Below are 24331 nucleotides of genomic sequence, written 5' to 3'. Positions count from 1 at the left end.
AAAATCAGCATGTGCCTATTGTAGACTATTCTGAACTGGCTGTAACATTTGTATATTGGAAGTGAATATTTGGAAGAACAGGACCTTAAAATTCCCTTCCCCTCAACCCCAGTCAGCATGAACAACCCTAAACAGCGGATTGGATAATCAAATTACAAAATGAACGCCTGATGACATACCAACAAGCTTACCCTAATTCATCCTACTGATCATTAACAAGTCTTCAGTGTGTAGTATTCCTTCCATAGATTGACATGTACATTAATATTTTGGTAAATGCGATTGTGCTAATTCAGTACTGCAAAACATTCTCACGGTCACAAACCCACCAAGTATTGTGTTGAGGTTTACCCATCATGATTGTTCCTGATTGCTGACACTATCTGATGCACACATTTTCACTGCAAAATTGGACAAGGAAGTGTTGTGCTTGCACAAACCTCTACAGAACTATAAGCTTCAGCAGATTCACCTTTAAAAAATGCAAACTGAAAGGTTCACGCTGATGCAGCACTCAGATATTCACTCTAATGCTCATTATACAAGCAATTTAAGGTCTGGAGTATTGGATTTCAAGGGGGCGTTGGAAAACCTGTTTAGAAACAATTTAAATCCAATACCGTGTGATGTTTGCGCGGAACTTAAAAAAAAACTAACCATGTGAAATTAATCTTACACCAACACAAATCAAATTCAATTATATAAATTATATAAACACTTTCTTTTTACGAAGGTAACAGCTTCTGTGTCAGCTTGGCTCAGTTGGTAGTACGCTTGCAACTGGGTCAGGAGATCATGGGTTCAAGATCCACTCCAGGATTTGAGCACCTAATCTAGGCTGACACTTCAATATTTGGCTGTACTGGCGACCTTCAAAGGAAGCATTACACCAAGGTGTCACCCTGCCTGCTCAGGTGAACGTTAAAGATCCAATGACACTATTTGAAGAGCAGGAGTTACTCCCAGTTTTATGGCCATTCTTCTTCTCTCAACCAACGTCACCAAACACAGATTAATTGGTTATTCATTTCATTGTTGTTTGTCAGATCTTACTGTGCAAAACAGCTTCTGAAAATGATCGAAAAATTATTTTCGACAACAGCCACTAACTATTGCATGGGAGAGACTAGGATGAAGCAAAATGTATTCAGGGACCCTATTCACATACTGCAATAAGGAAACGTCCATGCATTAAGCTCGTGTCCTCCTAAGAGTCACGAATCCAATTCAACTATTCATTAAGTTACTCCAATTGAGATAGCCCTAGTTCACTATTTTTCAGGAAATATCACAATTGGAAACAGTCTGCTGTCATCAGGATCAAATTATGAGCTATTCTGGTGGATTGGTAGGGCCTTTGCTACTTTGCACAAAGATAAATACCACCTGTTGATGGACGGTTTAAATAGATGAGCAAAGAAATCAGTGAGTTCCTTCAAGGTGGTTTTGAGGTGCACCAAAGGCATCTATCTAGAGCTTTTCTAGGATTGATTTTTCAACTGTCATTAGAGTTTACTTGAGAAACATGCAGAATAAGAGAGATAATTTAGATTTAGCTGTTGCCCAGAGCTTTTTAATTGTTAGAGTTTGGGCTTTTGTAACCATTTTCTTGTTCAACATAAAAAGCCCATTTCCACAGGCAAGACCTTAACTGAAACATGACTGTACAAACAAAGTAATCTGAAAAAGCATATCCCGGTGAACAAATCTCATTACTGGATAACTCATAGGAATTTCATTACTCTTCATGGCACTTAAAACTATTAATATAAGCTGAGCTAGACACTTCTGTAACAGGCTCAACAATTAAAACTAATAGTTAGTTACAGAAGCAGCAAAAGCGAGATTTTGAAATTGAAGACAGTGCAGTGTCACTTCATAAAGGGCTAAATAAACCAGCCAGGTGAGGTGCTTTGAGAGCTTCCTGGCAGAACCTGGGATAAAATGCTTTTCAGAGAGATAACAATCCACTTGCTTGGTGAACCAAGAGGTTACAATCGTTGCAGGACTTGTTTAGGTATAACGTATGGATTTGCATCCACCTCCCTAGCCAGGCTAACTATACAGCCACTGTGCTGAATTTTTATAACTGTAAACCCTTTTGCAGACGGGCCTTGGTTTAAACAGACAGTCTGGGTCACAATGTCCACCACATTCACCATCTATAAATATGATGGGCGCGAAGATGCCGAACTGCAGTGTTAGATATAAATTGTTAAACATACATGGTCGATGGTTTAAGCCATTGATACATTGTGATAACAGCTGGCTCAAACTAACTGGTCTGCCTGGTTAGTCTAAGCGAGCATCTCTAGTAGTGAATTCACTAACAATTTTGCAATCAAAATTAGTACATTAAGGTTATATTGTTCACACTGTAGTTTCTGTAGCCAATCAACATAGTGGCTTTTACATGAATCTGGAAGCCCAATCTTGAGTATTGTACATTTTAAAAGAAATTAAAGCACAGTAAAAAAAAAAGGCTGTGGACAAAATTGCATTTTGTCACAAATTAGTACTTTGAAGTTCTTTTGAAGTAGTGCTTCAGCAGGCAACGTGGCGATTAGAACAGTCACCATTGAAAAAGTAGTGGAGTGACAAGTTGGCACATGGCCACATTAATCCCAGGAAATCAAATCATGGGATATATGTTTTCTGAAGCTAGATTCACACCTTATAAACCCAAATTCTGTCTGGGAAATTGCTACATTATTTTGAACAGCTACTGGTAATGAACAAAAATGTATTCTTTAAGCACATTGCTCATCAATCTGAATGCCTTTATCTTAAATTCTTGATTAAAGAAACTACAATGTTTTTAAGCTTGATCACCTCAGTACTTCATTTTAAATCTAGGGAAGGAACAGCATCCATTTTAGATCTGAGGTACCATAAATACAAAACCCTACCAAGATAAAAATTTCTTACTTTTTGTTACGAGGATATTTTCATCTTCACAAGCAGTTAATGCTGCCTCAATTTATTTGCGTCTGAAGTGAAATATGAGCTCAAGTTGCTGACTTTCATTAAATAGTTATTCTAATTACTATGAAATGGCACCAACAACTTGAGACAATGACTTCTTTGCAGGAGATGAGCAGAGACATGCAGAATAATCAAACTATTTCCATTCAGAACACAACTCTCCAGAAATCGTCAGATTTTTTTTTTGCAATACTGTTGCAACCAAAGGTCACCACAATCCTGCAAGAAGCAAATAATAAACCCAGCCACTCAAATATCAAAGAAGTCATTACTTCCAAATTCCCTTTAGTTCCAATTCTGTCCAAGTCCAAATCAGGTCAAAGACCTCGGTCTTCATACATAAGAAGTCCCCCTGTTACAAAGTTTCATCAGCATTGATTTTCTGCACTTCTAACCTTGTAAAGCACGTTTCTTTCTACTCCAGGTCCTCTTTTAATGCTTTAATCCTACAACATCCATCATCACAAGAGAGCTGTAAAGACAGTGCCAGTTAGGATGTCCCCTAGAGCTGCCTCTAAATTAATCCATGTACTTTGCATGCCTTCAGAGTTGTCCTAGTGCCGAGGCTGACAGAAAAACAAAGGTACACTTGACAGACACACAGAGACCCAAGCATTCCAAATTATCAGCAGCTTTGAGAATTGCAATAGTTCAGAATTTACTCAATGCTGCAATGGGTTACATCTGCCTCCCGACAGAACTGACAATAAAAAAAGCAGAAAGCTATTATCATGCCAGTTCATAGCCATCATTTGAGGTACACAATTTCACCCCTAGTACACACACACCAGGAAAATAGACACTGGTTAAGAACAGGATTGGGGCTGGCCCCCATAGCTGACAAAAAATGACCAGTAGAGTCCACCCTTCAGGAAAGAAGGACCTTTTTGGGTTGGGGCATGAATATCACTATGTTTGTCAGATCACTCCCAGAAGTGTAGTATTATCACCGGACACCATCCTAAACTTGGCTTGGCAATACCAATTCCAAGTAGTGGTCTTAAGGATTTTCCAGTTTCAGGACAACCTCCAGTAGCATCTTTACAACGCTTTGGTAACTGCATAAAGGGGCATTAAATGTTTTACTGCTTGGCAGGTCTTCTAATATGCCCCATCCCAGAGATTGCATAGGATATACAGCACAGAAACAGGCCATTCGGCCCAACCAGTCCATGCCGGCGTTTATGCTCCACTCGACCTTCTCCCGTCTTTCCTCGTCTAACTCTATTAGCATAACCCTCTGTTCCCTTCTCCCGCATATTGCTTATCTAGCCATCCCTTAAATGCATCTATACTATTCGCTCCAACCACTCCCTGTGGTAGCGAGTTCCATATTCTCACCACTCTCTGGGTAAAGAAGTTCTGAATTCTCTATCTGATTTCTTGGTGACTAGTGACGGCCTCTAGTTTTGCTGTTACCACTTTCTGTATTACAGGAAACTCTCTGCTATCCGGCACCGATGGGACCAGGATGTTGCCGGTTGATTAAAAATTCCGGATGACGGAGAGGGTTATCTACCAAGGCTATTTTTAACAAACAAAGAGTCAGACTCCTGTTATTGAGGCGTTCGGACTTCTGACAGTGCCAAGAAGCCGAGTAGTGGCAGTTTGGAGAACTACTCCCACTGACTAACTCGGCCACTGCGGGAGACTCGGGCTCTGACTCGGCAACATTTCCGGTTATTGAGGTGTTTTTGGAGTATGAATTTTGCCGGTTAATAGAGAATTCCGGATATTTAGGTGCTGTTTAAACGAGAGTTTCCTGTACTCTATCAAAACCTTTCATAATTTGAAAGACCTCTATAAGGTCACTGATTTTCATGTCATTTTCACACATGCATGTGCCAAAACCCGCAGCTACCTGCCAGCGGGCTTCACTCAACACGCAGTAAAATGGGATTATTACAAGTTATCATAGCTTAAATTTTCAAATACGACCTGTAAGTGCCTGCAATCAAATCATAGTCACGTCATAGTCATCCTTGATGGGTACCTTACTTCAGAGAGGTATTGGTGCATTTGATGGGTTATCTGTTTGTGACTGGTGATACTGATTCAAAATGAGTGAAAATACACATTGGGAAGCAGAAACAGCAGGAGAGGAGCAAAACTAAACAAGCAAGGATTAAAAATATAACTGGCGAGGAGCTGGCAACAGATTTTCTTTTTAAATAGAGATAGCAAGAAAGGATCAACATTTTAAAAGTCTGGTGAGCTGCCTTCAAACAGATCTGGAAAAAATTGCTTTGAATAGCAGAGATCCTTTTTAGCATTTATATACAGTAGTTCCTTTCACGACCATAAGTACTTTGCAGCCAATTAAGTGCTTTTGAAGTGTAGCCACTGTTGTAATGTTGGGAAACACAACATCTAATTTGTGCACAGCAAGGTCCCACATAATAGCCACAATATGTTACTACTGTAGTTCAAAATTTAGTTACTTCAAGAAACTCAAGTCTCATCATGGACAATCCAGATCTCTGTACACCTCTTTGAATGTGTTGCTATTAAAACTATTGCTTTGCCTTATGTTAGAGAAATCATTTTGAATGGATGCAGTTCTGGAATATGCTGGGGCTCCTATACTTCAGAGCCTAGCCTATTTACAAAACCAGGCAAATTCCACAGCACTGGTGCCAATACAAAATAACTGCAGAGGCCTAGTTATCTGAAAATCAGGACTGTGCCTTGTGTTTCTGGCCACAGATGAGCCAAAACATTCTCATTTGAAATGAGAGTTTTCCTAGAATTTTAATGCCCTCAGTGAGATACATAGGCAAGAATTGGCGGCCTTAAATTCTAATATAAAAAAAAATTATGGCAAGTCTCATGTACCAACTAATTAAAACTGAATGGAACTTCCATGGGTTGAGGTCAGTTTGGATAAAAACAATGGAGCTGAAGCTAGGTCGTTCAACTTCAAGAGGACAGACACAACACATAAGGAATACAAGATTAAACAGCACTGGAATGCACCATTTACCCTCTGATAATCAAATCCTATTTTGCGCAGCGGAAATTGCTCTGGTGGTGTTATGTAAGAACTGTAACATCAGACTAATGTGATTTAGGTTGACAGTGTTCTAAAATATTTCAACCACAAATGTTAAACAAGAAATGTGCGCACTTTTTCTTTGACTGGCAATGTGCTGAATCGGCAATTCTGTCACACTTCACACCATAAAGTCTATGGGTCGTATTTTGCGACCCCTACGGGTGCGTACGAGGTGTATACGCGCCCGCAGGGGCCGCGCAAGTTCCGGGTTTAGGCATGCGAAACGCATGCGCTAAAACCCGGAACTTGCGATCTGTCAAGAATCCTCTTGACAGATTCTCCGCATCCCCGGGAGACGGGCCTCTGCAGGTGGAGAGTTGCGCTATTTGCCCAACATCCGCCCACTGAATGCCCACGAAATTCTTATGTCTGGTAATATAAGGCCTGCTTTTTTACCAGCATAAAAGAGTTCTAAAAAAAAATAGGAAAATAAAATTTTATCACTCATTTATACATTAAAAACCCTGTCCAATAAGGTAAGTTTACGTTTAGCCCTGTTAAAACAAAATTATTTTCCCAAAAATTTAATTTGTTTAAAATATTTAATTAAATGTCATGTTAATTAATTTTAAATATGTCATTAAAAAAAATTAATTCATGTTTTCGTGTATTTTTTAAGTGATCCCCATTCATAGTTATGGGCGTTCCGTATGTACGGGATTCCAATAAGGATGAATGGGGATCCCCTCTTTTATTGGTTGGGCCAGCCCACACGATCCCTGGGATCACATGGGCCTCTGCCCGCACGTACCCGGAGAGGCCCAGGATTGCAAGCCTCCATATCTCCCCGGCCACCAGGTAAATGCGAAGATATTTCACAGGTCGGAGGCATCCGTCTGAGGGAAGCCTCCGATCGCAAATGTTGGGCCTATATCTTTTTAATGACAATTTATTAGATGTCACTAAATTTGTTTTGTGGGCTTAGTGCCTTTGGATTGGGGTTGAATTACATATTCGGTATATGGCTAGAACTAGCACTGTGGGGGGGAAACACTTCCATAATCATGAGACTAGTTTGATTGCAACAAAAAAAAGTAGAAACCACTTAACTGCTCGCTTTGTTTTGAAAGGCTTGGAAACTGTACAAATGAGTCTCGCATCTGGGCAGAATTCAAGAAGCCACCTTAATTTAATAAGTTTTTGATCAACTATAGAAAATTCCTATACCCCGGTTCTGAACTTTTGGTGTGAAAGTTCTCTCATAGCATGCTTTCAGCTCTTCAATTCTTCTGAGCCCATTGAAATAGAAGCTGGGGACCATGTTAGATGAAACCTCACATGCATGTTGTGAATGCTGGGAGTGCAGCTTTAGTAGTATTAATTAATAAAGTTAGCCCAATGTCGAGTCTTATTATGGTAGCTAAGGAAGAATATGTTAAACATCCTGTAATCAACTGAAATTTGCTATATTGGTATTCTGCTCCTGTTTGCTTTTTATTTGAAATAAAACTTGATTTGTAGTTTATAGCCACAACCACACTCAAATAAGTGTGTACCAAAGATTAGAATGCAAAAGGACTCTTAGCTAATTACAGTAAAAAGGTTATTCTATTCAACCTCTGGGCAATACTACATTACCAGAGATTGTGCTAATAAAATCACTCCGACCCACAAGACTCATTTGCAGGTGCGGTCCGAGAGAGTAAACCAAGAGAAATACCCGATGAAACCATAAAAAACGCCAGCAATTAACATTTGATCTAATTTTTAATATAAAGTTATTCCACCTTTACCCTTTATAAGCACAAGTTTTTTTGATAAATATTTGTTGATGAACTTTTTCCATGTTTGTTACCTGTTGTAACCATTAAGAAATCCCTTGTGAATTTATCCAACTGTTGCTCCAGTAATGCCCAAGACCTCTCAATAAGATTTCCAATTTTAAGCAATTGCTTGTTGTGGGGCCCATGCCCAGCTACAGCTAGCTGATGACTGTCCAAACTCATTTCCCATAGAACCTTTACGGTCACGGAAACGGGGGGTGCAGGGGAACTTCTGTCCGAGTTGCTAATAGGACAATTTGCTAAGCCCTGCAACCAGTGCCGGTAAATAATACATTTTTAGAATGCCTGTACAAACTTCAAGGAAAAGATTTACACTATCTGAATCCAATACCACCAAAATACAGTTTGAACCTTTGATCTAGACTAATCTGTAACAGATTTAATATTGTAATAATGCCCAACATTGATTTTTTATGCATAGAAGCACAGAAGATTACAGTACAGAAGGCAGTTTTTCGTTTCCAAGAGTCTGTGCCAGCCTTCCCTAGAGCAATCTAAAACTAATCGCACTGACCGCCCTCTCTCCCGAGAGCTCTACATCTTCCTTTGCTTCAAATATTCATCCAACTTTCCCTTCGATGATGAAATGGTCCCTGCCTCAACCATTCCCTATGGCAGAGTATTCCATACTCCGACACTATGCGCAAAGAAACATCTCTGAACCTCTCTCCTCACTTTCCGAGTGACAATCCTAAACTGGTGGCCCCTTGTTGCTAACTCCCCACCCAGAGCAGAGTCTATCCCTGTTCACTCCATCAAAACACTTCACAATTAAAAAAAAAAACTTCTATTAAGTCTTATTTTGTTAATAGCCCCAGTTTCCAATCCCTGGCAACTTCTACATGTAAAGCATTCCACGCAGTTAAAGGGCTGAGCAAGATCTCGGAAGAGGGACTGAAATGGCTATTGCTAAAGACGGGAAAAAGCGAGCATCTAAACTATCTGAAGCTGATGTGGAAGTGCTGCTGTTCCAAATGAGAGAAAATGGGGATGCAATTGTTGTGTACCGGGGGAAAAGCCATTGCACGCAGCAGCACAGGCCATGTGGAAGGAGATGGCCGTGGCCGTCAGTGGGACCTCCATAACCCCAAGCACTCCCTTGCAGTGTCATAAAAAGTTTAATGGCCTCACTAGGTCATTTTCAGATGACGAGGGCAGATAACTAAATCAAAGAGAAGCACGTGGGCATTCCCGAGAATAGTCAAGCATTGCCCTTTAAAGTATCACATGGCACCATGTCCCAGAAGCAAACTCTCTTGGCAACATTTATGTTGAGTGTCTCAAATCTTGTAATGCATGCTAGCAGATTGAAGTCCCACATCCTAGGCCCTTGACCCCTGACACCTACCATTGGTACCATCCATTGCACGAATCCTGAATTATTGTGACTGCAAGATCTGGAGACTGCAGCGGCCAATTAACACTATGCACTCGTCCTACAAAAGAAAACAGCACAGAATGCCAGAGAACACCAGGCCACTGGAGGAGAATGTGTCAACATCTGGCATTTAACAGCACATAAAGAGGAAGCAACAGCAAGAAATGGCTTCAACACTGGCCTGGCATTTCGGAGGCTCTGCGCCTTCACTGAGCTTGTGAGAACCTATACCTTTTCTTATTTGATGTTTTTATGTATTCTTAAATCTCTTCACCAGCTACCACGTCCTCATATGTGCTCCACAAAGTAGCTGAAGATAAATAGTAGTACTCTATTCATTATGGAAGTAGGCCAATTGAGTTTGTGTTTCAGCCTTTTAGAAGCCATTTACACTGCATGAAATTTTAGGGCACAGATTAGGGCTGTAATGACTAGCTGTGAGGAACAAGGATTTTATTTATACCATTCAGGTTGATGAGAAGAGACAGATCTTTGGTGGGCTCAGAAACTTCCAAACAATACTACTCTATTCATTATGGAAGTAAGGCAAATGAATTTGTCTCAGCCTTTTAGAAGTCATTGACACTGCACCAGCTTCCTGTTCTTCATGGGCCAGGTCTTCAACATCCGCAGTACCATTCTCATCCTTGCCTCATCACATCCTTTGCGACTGTAACAAAGGTAAACTATCCCCTCCTTGCCCTTCTCGACCTGTCTGCGGCCTGACGTGGTTGACCATACCATCTGACGTAAGAAAACTACGAGGTACTTAGTCGGAGTATTAAACAAGGCTTTAATCAACTGTTTTTCAACATGACGATCTAGTTGTGCCCTTCACTAGTTCCTGTTAAAGAATGTCCTGAGCAAGCTGGGCCCATGCCCGAGTATTTATACTCTCCCTGGACAGCGCCACCAGCAGGCCGCCCAGTATCATTTCATAAGTCATTTCCACATGAATGACAAGATTCATGTCATCATCCTCCTCCAACGTCTCTCCACCATCGTCCAGCACTCGCCTGGTTCCATTCTTATCGAATCGTAGCCAGAAAATCACCTGCAATGGCTTCTCTTCCCGCTCCCGCACCTTTACCTCTGGTGTCCCCCAAGAATCTATCCTGGGCCCCTCCTATTTCTCATCTACATGCTGCCCTTGGTGACATCATCTGAAAACTGTCAGTTTCCACATGTACGCTGACGACACCCAGCTCTACCTCACCACCACTTCCCTCAAACTGTCCCTAAATTGTCAGTATGCTTATCCGACATCCAGTTCTGGACGAGCAGGAATTTCCTCCAATTAAATATTGAGAAGACCAAAGCCATTGTCTTCAGTTCCCGCCACAAACTCCATTCCCCAGCCACTGACTCCATCCCTCTCCCTAACATCTGTCAGAGGCTGAACCACACTGTTCGCAACCTTGCTGTCATATTTGACCCTGAAATCAGTTTCCTACCACATATCCACGCCATAACTAAAACCAGCTATTTGTAACATCGCCCGTCTCCGCCCCACCTCAGCTCATATGCTGCTGAAACCCTCATCCATGTCTTTTTTATCTCTAGACTTGACTATTCCAACACACTCCTGGCTGGCCTCCCATGTTCTACCCTACATAAATTTGAGATCATCCAAAATTCAGCTGCCCGTGTCCTAACTCGCACCAAGTCCCTTCACCCATCACCCCTGTGCTTGCTGACCTACATTGGCTCCCGGTTAAGCAACGCCTCGCTTTTAAAATTCTCATCCTTGTTTTCAAATCCCTCCATGACCTTGCCCCTCCCTATCTAAAATCTCCTCCAGCCCCACACCGCCCACCCCCTCTCCAAAGATATCCACACTCCTCCAATTCTGGCCTCTTGAGCATCCCTGATTTTAAATCGCTCAATCATTGGTGGCCATGCCTTCAGCTGTCTAGGCCCGAAGCACTGGAATTCCCTCCCTAAACCTCTTCACCTCAGCACCTCTTTCTTCCTTTAAGACGCTCCTTAAAACCTACCTCTTATATCAAGCTTATGGTCATCTGCCCAAATTTCTCCTTATGTGGTTCGGTGTCAAATTTTGTTTTATAACACTCCTCCAAATGAAGCGCCTTGGGATGTTTTACTACATTAAAAGTGCTATATAAATACAAGTTGTTGTTGTGCTTCCGTGTGGTGCTCATCTGCAGCATTGGTGGTCCTACAAAGAGGGCTCATGAGCCATGGGAGTAATGGATATCCCTAATCACCCGTAGCCATCCTGGCCTTTGCACTTGCTGTTGAAATAGAGCGGAGACGTTGGAGTGAAGAAATGCAAAAGCATCGTAACTTCCCACCATGTTATGAATTCAGGGCAAGAAGCTGTACCGGTCATTGCAAATGAGCTGTACCCACTGAAAATGGAACTCTTTGCAGTTCATACAAATACCATTGGAGCACACAATATGGATGCAACCAATAGCCCTCACAACCCTGGAGATTCAGCAATCAAGAAGAATTTGATGGTCCCCTCAGTTATCTGCATGGGAGCACCGTCAAATTGTAAAAATTGAGCACTGCTGGCAAAGAAAGCATTGGTGACTTGTCTTATCGAGGAGTACACAGCAAGTTAGCTGATCTGACAGGTCTCCCGAGACAGGATGGCATGTTCTCCACTGGTGCTAACTGATTAATCTAGCTTCCCTTACAACCTTCAGCCGCTCCTCTTCCTCCAGCATATAGAAGTGGGATTCCCATTGGGACGCCCTCAGATGCTAGCTCAGTAATTGTGTTGAAATAGAATGATTTCCAGGGGGGGGGGGGGGTAATTCAGAATGTAGGCGAAGGCTTCCTGAGTATAAGAGTTAAAACATTCTTTGGAATACTTGCAATGAGTCCCAAGATACGGCCAAAACTTTCCACATGCAACCTGTTTAGCAGCGTCCCTTTAACCAAGTACTTCCACCTTGACGAGCGGGTCCTGCCAAATTGCACCTTTAAACAAACAGTGGTGCACATTCTCAAGGGCAGATGAGAAGGCAAAAGTTACAAAATCGTGGATGGGTCACATCACCATGTCCTAACTCAGTCATTGGGAAGATAGGCACTTCTTCAGGATGTCCTTAAACTGAACAGAATCTGTGCTGGGCCGCTTCTCCAGCAGAATCCCAGTGTACATGGGCAGAAAATCCTGCCCCCCACCTAAAGACTTTATTGCCAACTTATGCTCTCCCACAAACCAGGAATTTTGGGGCTTATGTCCTCATAAAATCCAAAATGGCTTTGATCTTGCTTTAGCTCATTACTACATCATTCACCTATGTCTGCCCATTCTGCTAACCTGTCTGTGTTGTCCTGAAGTCTTTGAGTCCTCCTCACAGTTTGCCAAACACTCAAACTTGTCTTTAGTAAATTTCAAGGTCGCGTTCTCTGTGCCCAAGTCCAAATCATTTTTATACACAGTATTGAGAAAATTCAATTCAGTGCAGACTCCTGGGGTGCACCATTTCCAACCCTAATTCTGATTCCTATCCATCAACCAACTTTTTATCCATACTGCTACATTTCCTCATACCATACACCTGAAGTTTTCTTTCAAGGCTCTGGTGAGGCACCTTATCGAACACCTCCTGAAAATCTATACACACAAGTGCTACATTCCCTTTATCTATCCGGTCAGATTTGGATGAAGAGAAAATAATTAGAAGTCGCCAGCAGAGATATCAAAAGGAAAGATTGTCAACAACCCTCAGAATTCTTTGAGGGGTAACTGACATGGTTGATCAGTGAAATGCAGTGTATGTAATGTACACGTACTTGAGGCTTTACAGGGTAGATGCAGGGAGGATGGGGAGTTTAGAACCAGGGGTCACAGTTTCAGAATAAGGGGTCATCCATTTAGGACTGAGATAAGGAGAAATTTCTTCACTCACGAGGGTGGTGAATCTTTGGAATTCTCTACCCCAGAGGGCAGTGGAGGCTCAGTCGTTGAGTATATTCAAGACAGAGACAGATAGATTTTTGAATATTAAGGGAATCAAGGGATATAGGGATAGTGCAGGAAAGTGGAGATGAGGTAGAAGATCAGCCATGATCTTATTGAATGGGAGAGCAGGCTCGAAGGGCCAAATGGCCGACTCCTGTTCCTATTTCTTTTGTTCTTATGAAAGCCTTTGATAATCTTCTCTAATAATATCCTATATAATACATTAAGTATGGAAATGGGGAGGATTGCAAATTGGATTTAAAACATTGGTTAGTAGGGAGCAAACTAAGAGTGAACATTAGTTTTTCAAGAGTGACTAGAAGTAGGTAGCAGTGTCCAACAGAGTTCAGTTCTGGGCCACTTCTGGTTGCCAAGTATATCAATGATTTGGATATAGGTCTAGAAGGAGTAGCATTGAAATGTGCAGATGATACCAAAATAAGTGATATAGTTAATTCTTTAGAAAACAAAAGGAAGCAGTAAAGGGATACTGATAAGATGAGGGAATGTCACTAAGTGTGAGGCGATACATTTTTGGTAAAAAGGAAAGCAGCATTCCTTTATACACTGAATGGAAGCTGGCTCGGTGCTGCGGGGAGAGAGGAATTTGGGGACACAGGTTAACAGGGCATTAAAGGCAGTGCCTCAGGTTGATATGGTTGTTTAAAAAAAAAAGCCAATGGAACTCTAAATGTTATCATGATCTGATTTTAACAGATAATGACCACCCTGTATCAAATGTTAATAAGATCTCAGTTAGAATACTGCAGGCAAATCAGTAGTTGAGGAGTCTAGAACGAGGGGCCATAGATACAAGGTAAAAATGTAACAGATTTAGAACAGAGAGCACGAGAAACTCGTTTATGCAGAGAGTTGAGGGACTGTGGAATTCACTTCTGGGGTTAGTGGTGGAGGCAGAAACGATGTCAACATTCAAGATTAGATTGAATAGGTGGATGAAGGAAGAGGGGTTACGGGATTAGGATGGGTAAATGTGATTAGAAATATTTGCTTGCTTGGACCAAATGGACTGTTGCCCTTGTTGAACCTTCTATGTAGGTTACTTCTTCAAAAAAAATCTTTGACATTTGTCAAACAAATGTTGTCTTTTAACAGTGTGCAGGCGGTCCTTGATTAATCTATGCATTTCTACATGGTCACTAATTTTAATCACAAATTATGGATTCCAAGAGCTTGCCCACAACTAACATTTAGACTAATTGGTCTTCCTTTTTCAAAAAAAGGTACTACAGATCACCAATCTCGTGGCACAATTTTAATATTTGAGGAATGAAAAATTGCGGTCAGAACCTCGGCTATCTCCTCTCTGAATTCTTTTACAGCCCAGGGTGCATGCTACTAGGACCCACCTCTAGTTTTGCTGATTATTTTTTTTGGAACAGATTCCTTTACTAAGGTTATCTCTAATAATTGTTGCATATCCTCCTCTAGTACATCTACATTCTCATTCCACCATCATGTCATAGAATCATAGAAGTTTACAGCACATCAGGAGGCCATTCGGCCCACCGTGTCTGTGCCAGCCAAGAAAGAGCTAGCCAGCCTAATCTCATTTTCCAGCTCTTGGTCTGTAGCCTTGTAGGTTACAGCACTTCAAGTGCACATCCAAGTACTTTTTAAATGTAAACAGAAAATGCTAGAAATACTCAGGCAGCATCTGTGGAACGACAAACAGAGTTAACGTTTCAGGTCGATGTCCCTTCGTCAGAACTGGAAAAAGCTGGCGATGTAACAGGTTTGAAGCAGGTGCGGGGGCAGGGAAAGGGGAGGAGGGGAGGAAAGAACAAAAGGGAAGGTCTGATAGGATGGAAGGCAGGAGAGATTAAGAGACATTGAGAGATTAAGAGATGGTGCAAGGCAAAAGGAGATGGTAATGGGACAAGTTAAGAAACAAAAGATGGCTCTAGATGAAGTGGCAGAATGAAAGACAGCTGCCATGTGGGAGAGAGAAAAAATAAATAAAATGGGAAAAAAAAGATAGGGGCAGAGGTTATGGTCTGAAATTGCTGAACTCTATGTTGAGTCCAGAAGGCTCCCCCCTTCCCACTGTCCCCAAACACTCCTTCCAGGTGAAACAGTGATTTACTTGTACTTCTTGCAATCTAGTATACTGTATTCGCTGCTCACGATGAGGTCTCCTCTACAACGGTGAGACCAAACGCAGATTGGGTGACCGCTTTGTGGAACACCTCCGTTCAGTCCGTACGGGTGACCCCGAGCTTCCGGTCACCTGTCACTTTAATTCTCTGCTCCACTCCCACTCTGACCTCATCGTCTTCAGCCTCTTACACTGTTCCAATGAAGCTCAACGTAAGCTCGAGGAACAGCACCTCATCTTTCGATTAGGCCTTCTGGACTCAACATAGAGTTCAACAATTTCAGACCATAACCTCTGCCCCTATCCTTTCCCCCACCCCCCCATTTTTTTTTCTCTCTTCCACATGTCAGCTATCGATCATTCTGCCATTGCCATTTACACTTCATCTAGAGCCATCTTTTGTTTCTTAACTTGTCCCATTACCATCTCCTTTTGCCTCGCACCATCATCCCTTTTGTCTCTTAATCTCTCCTGCCTTCCACCCTATCACCGACCTTCCCTTTTGTTCTTTCCTCCCCTCCCCCCTTTCCCTGCCCTTGCTTAAAAACCTGTTTCATCTTCAGCTTTTTCCAGTTCTGACGAAGGGTCATCGACCTGAAACATTAACTGTTTCCTCTCACAGATGCTGCCTCACCTGCTGAGTATTTCCAACATTTTCTGTTTTTATTTCAGAGTTCCAGCATCCGCAGTATTTTGCTTTTGTACTTTTTAAATGCGTTGAGCGTTTCTGCCTCTACCACCCTTTCAGGCAGTGAGTTCCAGACCCCCACCACCCTCTGGGTGAAAAAAGTTCAACTCCCCTCTAATCCTTCCAACAATTAGCTGTGGCCTAAATAGCGTTTTGTACAGTTCAAGCATAACCTCCGTGCTTTTATATTCTATGCTTCGGCAAAGGAAAGTATCTCCTATGCCTTCTTAACCACCTTGTCTACTTGCCCTGCTACCTTCAGGGATCTGTGGACACGCCCTGCAAGGTCCCTCTGTTCCTCTACATTTCTCAGTATCCTACCATTTATTGTGCATACCCATGCCTTGTTAGCCCTTCCCAAAATTGGTTACCTCACACTTCTCCGGATTGAATTCCATTTGCCACTTTTCTGTATCTTCCTGCAGTCTTCAGCTTTCTTCCTCACTAATCAGCCACATGGCCAATTTTTGCATCATCTGCAAACTTCTTAATCATGCCCCCTACACTGAAGTCTAAATCACTGATGTATACCATTGATGTAAAAACAAACAAAATATTTAATATTTCCAGCATACCCTTATCCTTCATAATTACATTCCTGTTCGAGTGTTCCAACAATTTTTTTAAATATGCAATTACTGTGCAGAATTTTAAAATGGCATCATTAAAGATAGCGACACTTACCAGCGCAATGCTATTTTGATCGGTGTAGTAAGGCATGAAGTGAAAAGGTCTGCTGGTAAATCTGGGTTCATGGGCAGAAGTTCCGTGGCCTCACAGGCAGCCAGCTGGATACAGTTCTTCATTGATGGCGGCAAAGGCATCTGTGCAAGTGGATGATTTGGATTGATAGCTGCAACCTGAAAGATTAAGGCCATCATTCAAAACTCATGGGCTTGTATAAATAATTAATTAGAACTCAATGGCTTCAATGTAAGAATTTGCATTCATGGCACCAACTGGAGGTACTAGAGCATTTTAAGCTATCAAAGGATCATGTCAGTTTACTGGCTCACTAATCACAGCTGTCATGTTCAAAGACAATATATTCTGCTCTGTATCAATCTAACATTAAGATACCAAGAAATCATTTTCACGGTGGCACATTTTTCAGGCGATACATGTTTAGCTAAGAACACCAACATGAAGTAGTGAGACTATATATTTGTCCACATTAATTACAGTAACGTTTCACTACTTGCATCAAGTAGGGTCGTCAGAAACATTTGGGATGAATACGATAGCAATGCAGTTCTTTGTTTAGCATTTGGAGACAGCTTCTTTTTAAAATGCTATGCATCTGAAGACTTCATTTTTTCCCCCTCATTTTCCTCAAGATGTTGACTCTTGCTAGGGTATGATTTTCACAGGTGTCAAGAAACCCTTCAGTGCTTCACCCAAGTGCCCTTTCTTTGTGTGTGAGCCTAGATGAGTCCCGAAAGGCTCCTCAGTCATGAGTGACATCAAACCCAAGTCTGATCCTGCCCTCCCTAACATCCACAGGCATCACTGGGCAGAGATCAGGAGTCAAAACATTGCTAGTTTGAAGAATGCACTTGTGTTTGGTTTATGGAGTACATCTCCAAGATGAGATTTCATTGACACAACTGATTTGCTTTTAAATGGTAGTAATTGTATCAATGACGTTAAAGTATATAATGCAATGCTAGCTGAAAGAAAAGAGGCATCACCTGCAAGACAAGTACAGAAAAGAAAGCACTAGACAACCGGACTGCCCACAAAGTAAATCGATGTGCGAGAACATCTCAAACAAAACTCAATTGAAATGATACAAAAAGCCTCAAGAAAACTTGTGATTTCCACCTTATTAACAGCACTGAAGAACTCAGTTATGGTCATGCAAAACAAATTTATGACCTAGTGTTTATGGTACAAAATCTACATAAGCAGATTTAACAAGCTGATAATTGTACGCATTGCTACTGACAGAATTGCAAATCAATACTGCACACACGCAAGTGCTTCATCATGCATACAACATAGGACATGTGGGATTTTAGACTCGGTGAGTTCTTTTCAAGAGCCTCTTCTGTAACCAGCGCAGTTCAGTCTCACTCATGCTGTGAAACCTCCTTGTGATTGTACTACTGCTGGAACAGAATGAGACAATGAAGAAACCACACTCTGGTGGTCTCGTTTTTGCTAGCACCCATGGGGTTTAGGGAGCCGCTGAGGTCAGTGCATGATAATTTTGTGACATTGGCATTTGTTGAAATCCAGTCCCATAATTTAGTATAAAACAGAAGCAAACGAGCAATCTGATCTGTGATTTTGAGCATGACAGCTTCTTTTCCTCGACGGCTTTTTTGAATTTCACATAAATGATTCAGTAAAAAGTGGCCCTCTGCCCTACTTTCGAATCTGCTCTGCTGCAGGCACAGAGGACACAACGCCCAGCTGTTCACATTCCTATATTGATCATTCCACATCCGAAGGCTTATTTTATCAATTAAACAGTGTGCTCGTTACAGATTTGAAGCAATACTTAGTGCATCTCAGTTCCTAGCTAGCCGATCTTAGCTGCAAATCAGAACAGATCCCAGGACAATGTAATGTACGTACATGCTTGAAAAGTGTTTTCAGTGGGTTTGTTTTATCTCTAGAAGAGCTGAGACAAAGAAGAGCTTTTCACAAGAGGCAGCACCGGTAGGACTAACCACAGGGGTTGGGGGGGGGGGGGGTCAAAAGATGAGCCGAGGTTCACTGTGATAATTGCTTTTCAAAATACATCAAACCTTTTCATATTTTTGGAGGACAAAATATGGAAATTGCACAACAATTGCACAACAAATTAAATGAGTGCAACCAAATAGCATGATTTTTAAAGGGAAAAAATTGCCCAATGAAACGCAACACATCTTTGCATTAGTTAAATGAGACTAATCAGAGTCTGCGGATTGCTCCTCAAACATTTTTCTGGCGACAATGCCCCTGTGCATGATAGATTTGCGTATATTTAAAAAAAGTTTGCCTATTTTTAGCTCAGGCACTAAAGTTATTAGTCTGCTCTATAGACTGTTCGCACATTTACTAATCAACATTTCCTGAAAATAAAAAGTAATGCCTCAGTCAATCCCACTGGCCACAGCTCCCTTTTTTTAAGCACAACTTCACAACCTACTAATTTTTTCAAATTCAGGCTGAACAAGGTCTCAAAAGATACAACTTTAGAGTGGGAAGGATCTTCCAGTAGTCAACAGCCTCATCCCATATGGCAAGGAAAAAACACCATATCACAATCACCCTTTGGATAGGGATTACTCTTCGATACAATTGGCAAGAAGATAGTTTTGCAATCTCGGATGCAATAACTTGTAGCATATTTGCACTGCTGGTATGCCATTAGCAATCATGTGGCACTTCTGCCTCAGGAAGCCCTGGACACCACCTAAGGGGAGCTTTTTCCAATAGTGCCTCTGGGGCTAGCAGCATCCCAAAAGTTAGATAAATGGAATTGGAGTTAAAAAACGACAGGCATTTTATATAGCACCTTTCACAAACTCAGGATGTCTCAAAGCTCTTTACAGCCAATTAAGTATTTTTTTCTTTAAGTGTAGCCACTGTTGCAATGTAGGAAATGTGGAAGCCAATTTGCACACAGCAAGCTCCCACAAACAGCAATGAAATAAATAACCAGACCATATTGTTGGTGTTGGTTGAGGGATAAGTGTTGGCCAGGACACGGGGAGAACTCCCCTGCTCTTCTCTGAATAGTGCCGTGGGATGTTTTACGTCCACCTGAGGGGACAGTTGGGACCTCAGGTTTAATGTCTCATCCGAAAGACAGCACCTCTGACAGTGCGGCACTCCCTCAGTACTGCGCAAAAGTGCCAGCCTAGATTATACGCTCAAGTCTCTGGAGTGAACCCACAACCTTCTGACTCAGATGGCAGAATGCTGCCGCTGAGCCACAGCTGACACCTTACTGATGTGTTTATGTTTTCTACCCACTAGTGGGCTGAACACCTCGGCCTGCCCATAAAGGAAAGCCAAGTGATTTTGTGGCTGCTGGTCTCTACGGAACTTTTCCAGAGCTTTGAAGGTATGATGGCCAGCAAGTAATAAACTGTGTCTAAAGTAACTCAGTGTGCAATCTTTAGGTTGTTCCAGCAGGGCAGGCCAGCAATATAAACAGTACATTCTCTATAGCAGCTGGGGCCGCCCCCGCCTGCACCAGCTGGGGCCGCCCCCGCCTGCACCAGCTGGGGCCGCCCCCGCCTGCACCAGCTGGGGCCGCCCCCGCCTGCACCAGCTGGGGCCGCCCCCGCCTGCACCAGCTGGGGCCGCCCCCGCCTGCACCAGCTGGGGCCGCCCCCGCCTGCACCAGCTGGGGCCGCCCCCGCCTGCACCAGCTGGGGCCGCCCCCGCCTGCACCAGCTGGGGCCGCCCCCGCCTGCACCAGCTGGGGGCCGCCCCCGCCTGCACCAGCTGGGGCCGCCCCCGCCTGCACCAGCTGGGGCCGCCCCCGCCTGCACCAGCTGGGGCCGCCCCCGCCTGCACCAGCTGGGGCCGCCCCCGCCTGCACCAGCTGGGGCCGCCCCCGCCTGCACCAGCTGGGGCCGCCCCCGCCTGCACCAGCTGGGGCCGCCCCCGTCTGCACCAGCTGGGGCCGCCCCCGTCTGCACCAGCTGGGGCCGCCCCCGTCTGCACCAGCTGGGACCGCCCCCGTCTGCACCAGCTGGGACCGCCCCCGTCTGCACCAGCTGGGACCGCCCCCGTCTGCACCAGCTGGGACCGCCCCCGTCTGCACCAGCTGGGACCGCCCCCGTCTGCACCAGCTGGGACCGCCCCCGTCTGCACCAGCTGGGACCGCCCCCGTCTGCACCAGCTGGGACCGCCCCCGTCTGCACCAGCTGGGACCGCCCCCGTCTGCACCAGCTGGGACCGCCCCCGTCTGCACCAGCTGGGACCGCCCCCGTCTGCACCAGCTGGGACCGCCCCCGTCTGCACCAGCTGGGACCGCCCCCGTCTGCACCAGCTGGGACCGCCCCCGTCTGCACCAGCTGGGACCGCCCCCGTCTGCATCAGCTGGGACTGCCCAAGTCTGCATCAGCTGGGACCGCCCCCGTCTGCACCAGCTGGGACCGCCCCCGTCTGCACCAGCTGGGACCGCCCCCGTCTGCACCAGCTGGGACCGCCCCCGTCTGCACCAGCTGGGACCGCCCCCGTCTGCACCAGCTGGGACCGCCCCCGTCTGCACCAGCTGGGACCGCCCCCGTCTGCACCAGCTGGGACCGCCCCCGTCTGCACCAGCTGGAACCGCCCCCGTCTGCACCAGCTGGAACCGCCCCCGTCTGCATCAGCTGGGACTGCCCAAGTCTGCATCAGCTGGGACTGCCCAATATGTTAAAAGAAGCTGCCGCATTTTGAATGTAGATCAAAAAATTAATCTGTCAGTTACATTGGAAGACATTGCAGGAGAACTTACTGTAAAATAAGTCTGATATTGCAATATACTGTACCTACTGCTTTGGTCATTACCAGCTTTTCTTCCACTGAATAATCACCTAAAACACAGATGATGGGCCTGTAACAGAATCCTCACACATCTCCCCAAGGTCAAGTTTGTTTACTGTTTTAATTTCAATCAGTATCTTCTGCTGTCACTGTGCCATGGAATCCCACTGTGCACTCTATGCCCAGAGCAAACAAGCTGATATTTCCTATGCAAAGCAAATAATAATGAGGAGAAAATAAATTCACTTAATTGGGAATCTCAGGCTGCTCTGAACAGAGCTGAAGTGAGGCTCTTCAGCTTCGCAGTCAATTGTGGAAGCTAGCAGAAAAGTTTCAAGCTTCGAAGCAGAACCCAGCATTCGTGCATTTTATTTACAGAAAAGTATTCTCTAAGACTATGAAATATGCATTGCTTCAGCTGGATACTGCTTCTCTGAGGAAATCATGAGTACTTCTTGTTTAACCAATGGTACAATGCAATAGCAATCAAATGCATTATTTTCCCGGGGGATCAGATGCTTAATACTAGACTATTGGAACAGGATGCTTCGTGCATCATTACTCATTATAGAATTGATCAAACCTATATTTCAAAAGAAACAGCCTTTATACATTGGGTTTTAAACACAATGGAAAATCAATTATTCTTAAAATACCACCAGACTTTACATGAATTTCAGCCTACACAAGAAATGGCCATTTGGCCATCTAAACTCATCCCTAAAGTATCTTAATTTCCCCCATCTTTTGCATCCACTTACAAATGAACATCCCTGATGCTTTTTCTCCGAGATCAGCTATCTTAGCACAAACCAAGGTTTGAACCTGTAACGTTATGGTCTAAGTGCCCACCCCATCGGTCATCAGGAGAATCAATCACTGTTCCACAAGGTCACAGATAAGACCTGTATAGCAGAACTGGCTCACATTTAATCTGAATCTTGACTGCATGTCATGTAAATAGGTTTTAAGAAATGTCATGAATAACTTAATTAAATAAGCTTCACACCTTGAGCTCTGAAATACTAGATCTTTCCCAGAGACCTACTGTGTTGCAGTCTGAATCAAACGACTGTCCAGTTTTCAATAGAATAGATTTGAAAAGCTGTGGAACAGCACTTTTGAACTGTAGCTACAGTTGTAATGTAGGAAATGTGGAAGCCAATGTGCGCATAGAAAGGTCCAGCAAACAGCAATATTATAATGATCAGATAAATTGGTTTTTAGGTGTTGGTTGAGGGATGAATATTGTCCAGCACACAGAAAGAACTCCTCTTCATCGGATCTTTTACATCCAACTGAGAGGACAGACAGGGCCTTGGTTTAACATCTCATCCAAAAGACGGTGCAGCACTCCCTCAGTACTGCACCCAAGTGCAAGCCTAGATTATGTGCTCAAGTCTCTGGAGTGGGGTTTGAAAACACAGCCTGCTGACTCAGAGCAGAGAGACCTACCACTGAGCCATGGTTGACACCTTATAGATTTAGCAATCTTTTAACAGAGATTCAAGAAGGCGGCTATTGCAAAGTCACTCCAATTTAATATTCAGATCATAGGTCATAATCTGTAACTTTGAATTGCCCCTGTGCAAACATGCCATTAACTGCAGTTCCAAAATGGCAAAAAAGGTGTTAACCTTACAAGTATCAAGCACTGATCAATTTAGCACACATTACCATCTCAATTCATGGAGGCCTCAGTTAGCAATTTTCATATCTGGTTCCTAAATGCTATTTTTAACAAAATGCTACTCATGAGGGTTACAAGAAATTAAAATATAACAGACTGTAAAAATGCAAAGGAACTAGGTCAGCCGAAGGTTTGAACAATGCTCTGCATATCCATTATTGAATGCCATTCTTTCCACTGCAGCTCTTGTTTGCAGGCAAATGCTAGTTCTATATTATATATCCACTGCGCAGAATAGATTTGAATTACAACATACATATCAAAATAATACTGACTAAAGACAGATTTGCATGTATATAGCTCCTTTCACGACTTCAAGAGGTCCCAAAAGCTTTACAGCCAATGAATAACTATTGAAGTGTAGTCACTGTTGTAATGTAGGAAACGCGGCAGCCAGTTTGCGCACAGCAAGCTCCCACAAACAGCAATGTGATAATGACCAGATAATGTTTTAGTGATGTTGGCTGAGGGACAAATATTGGCCGGGACACCGAGGTACCTCCTCTGCTCTTCTTCGAAATAGTGCCATGGGATTTTAATGTTCACCCGAGGGGGCAGACGGGGCCTCAGTTTAACGTCTCATCTGAAACACGGCACCTCCGACAGTGCAGCACTCCCTCAGAACCACACTGGAGTGTCAGCCTAGCTTTATGTGCATAAGTCTCTGGAGTGGGTCTTGAACCCACAACCTTCTGACTCAGGCGGGAGTGCTACCCACTGAGCCACAGCTGACATGTGAATAGCATGGCTTACATTCGCTGGAGTTTAGAAGAATGAGAGGGGATCTCATTGAAACTTATAACATTCTAACAGGACTAGACAGACTAGATGCAGGAAGGATGTTCCCGATGGTCGGGGAGTCCAGAACCAGGGGTCACAGTCTAAAGATAAGGGGTAAGCCATTTAGGACAGAGATGAGGAGGAATTTCTTCACCCAGAGAGTGGTGAACCTGTGGAATTCTCTACCACAGAAGGCAGTTGAGGCCAATTCATTAAATATATTCAAGAAGGAGTTAGATATATTTCTTAAGGCTAAAGGGATCAAGGGATATGGGGAGAAAGCAGGGACAGGGTACTGAATTTGGCTGATCAGCCATGATCTCCTTAAATGGCGGAGCAGGCTCGAGGGGCCGAATGGCCTACTCCTGCTCCTATCTTCTATGTTTCTATGTAAAGGCTATGTTCATTTGGAACTAGATAACCAAAGAGGT

At 43.5% G+C, this 24331-nt stretch overlaps 1 protein-coding gene across 3 annotated transcripts in view; it reads right to left on the bottom strand.

Annotated features, from left to right (window-relative positions):
- rptor (regulatory associated protein of MTOR, complex 1) overlaps positions 1-24331 on the bottom strand; it is a 432389-nt gene that overhangs the window by 282847 nt on the left and 125211 nt on the right. For 2 of the 3 annotated variants that reach the window (XM_085963808.1, XM_085963809.1), the window contains exon 6: positions 16637-16812. In XM_085963808.1, coding sequence (XP_085819934.1) covers positions 16637-16812 — 176 coding nt within the window. Of the gene's footprint in view, positions 1-16636; positions 16813-21435; positions 21658-24331 lie in introns of those variants that run through there. The other variant, XM_085963810.1, reaches the window with a different exon arrangement.

This window comes from Somniosus microcephalus, chromosome 21 (genome assembly GCF_052327205.1).
Source record: "Somniosus microcephalus isolate GS21.2 chromosome 21, FLI_Smic_1.0, whole genome shotgun sequence".
NCBI lineage: Eukaryota > Metazoa > Chordata > Chondrichthyes > Squaliformes > Somniosidae > Somniosus > Somniosus microcephalus.
The sequence above is the reverse complement of the archived record's forward strand: the minus strand, read 5'-3'. Positions and strand labels throughout refer to the sequence as shown.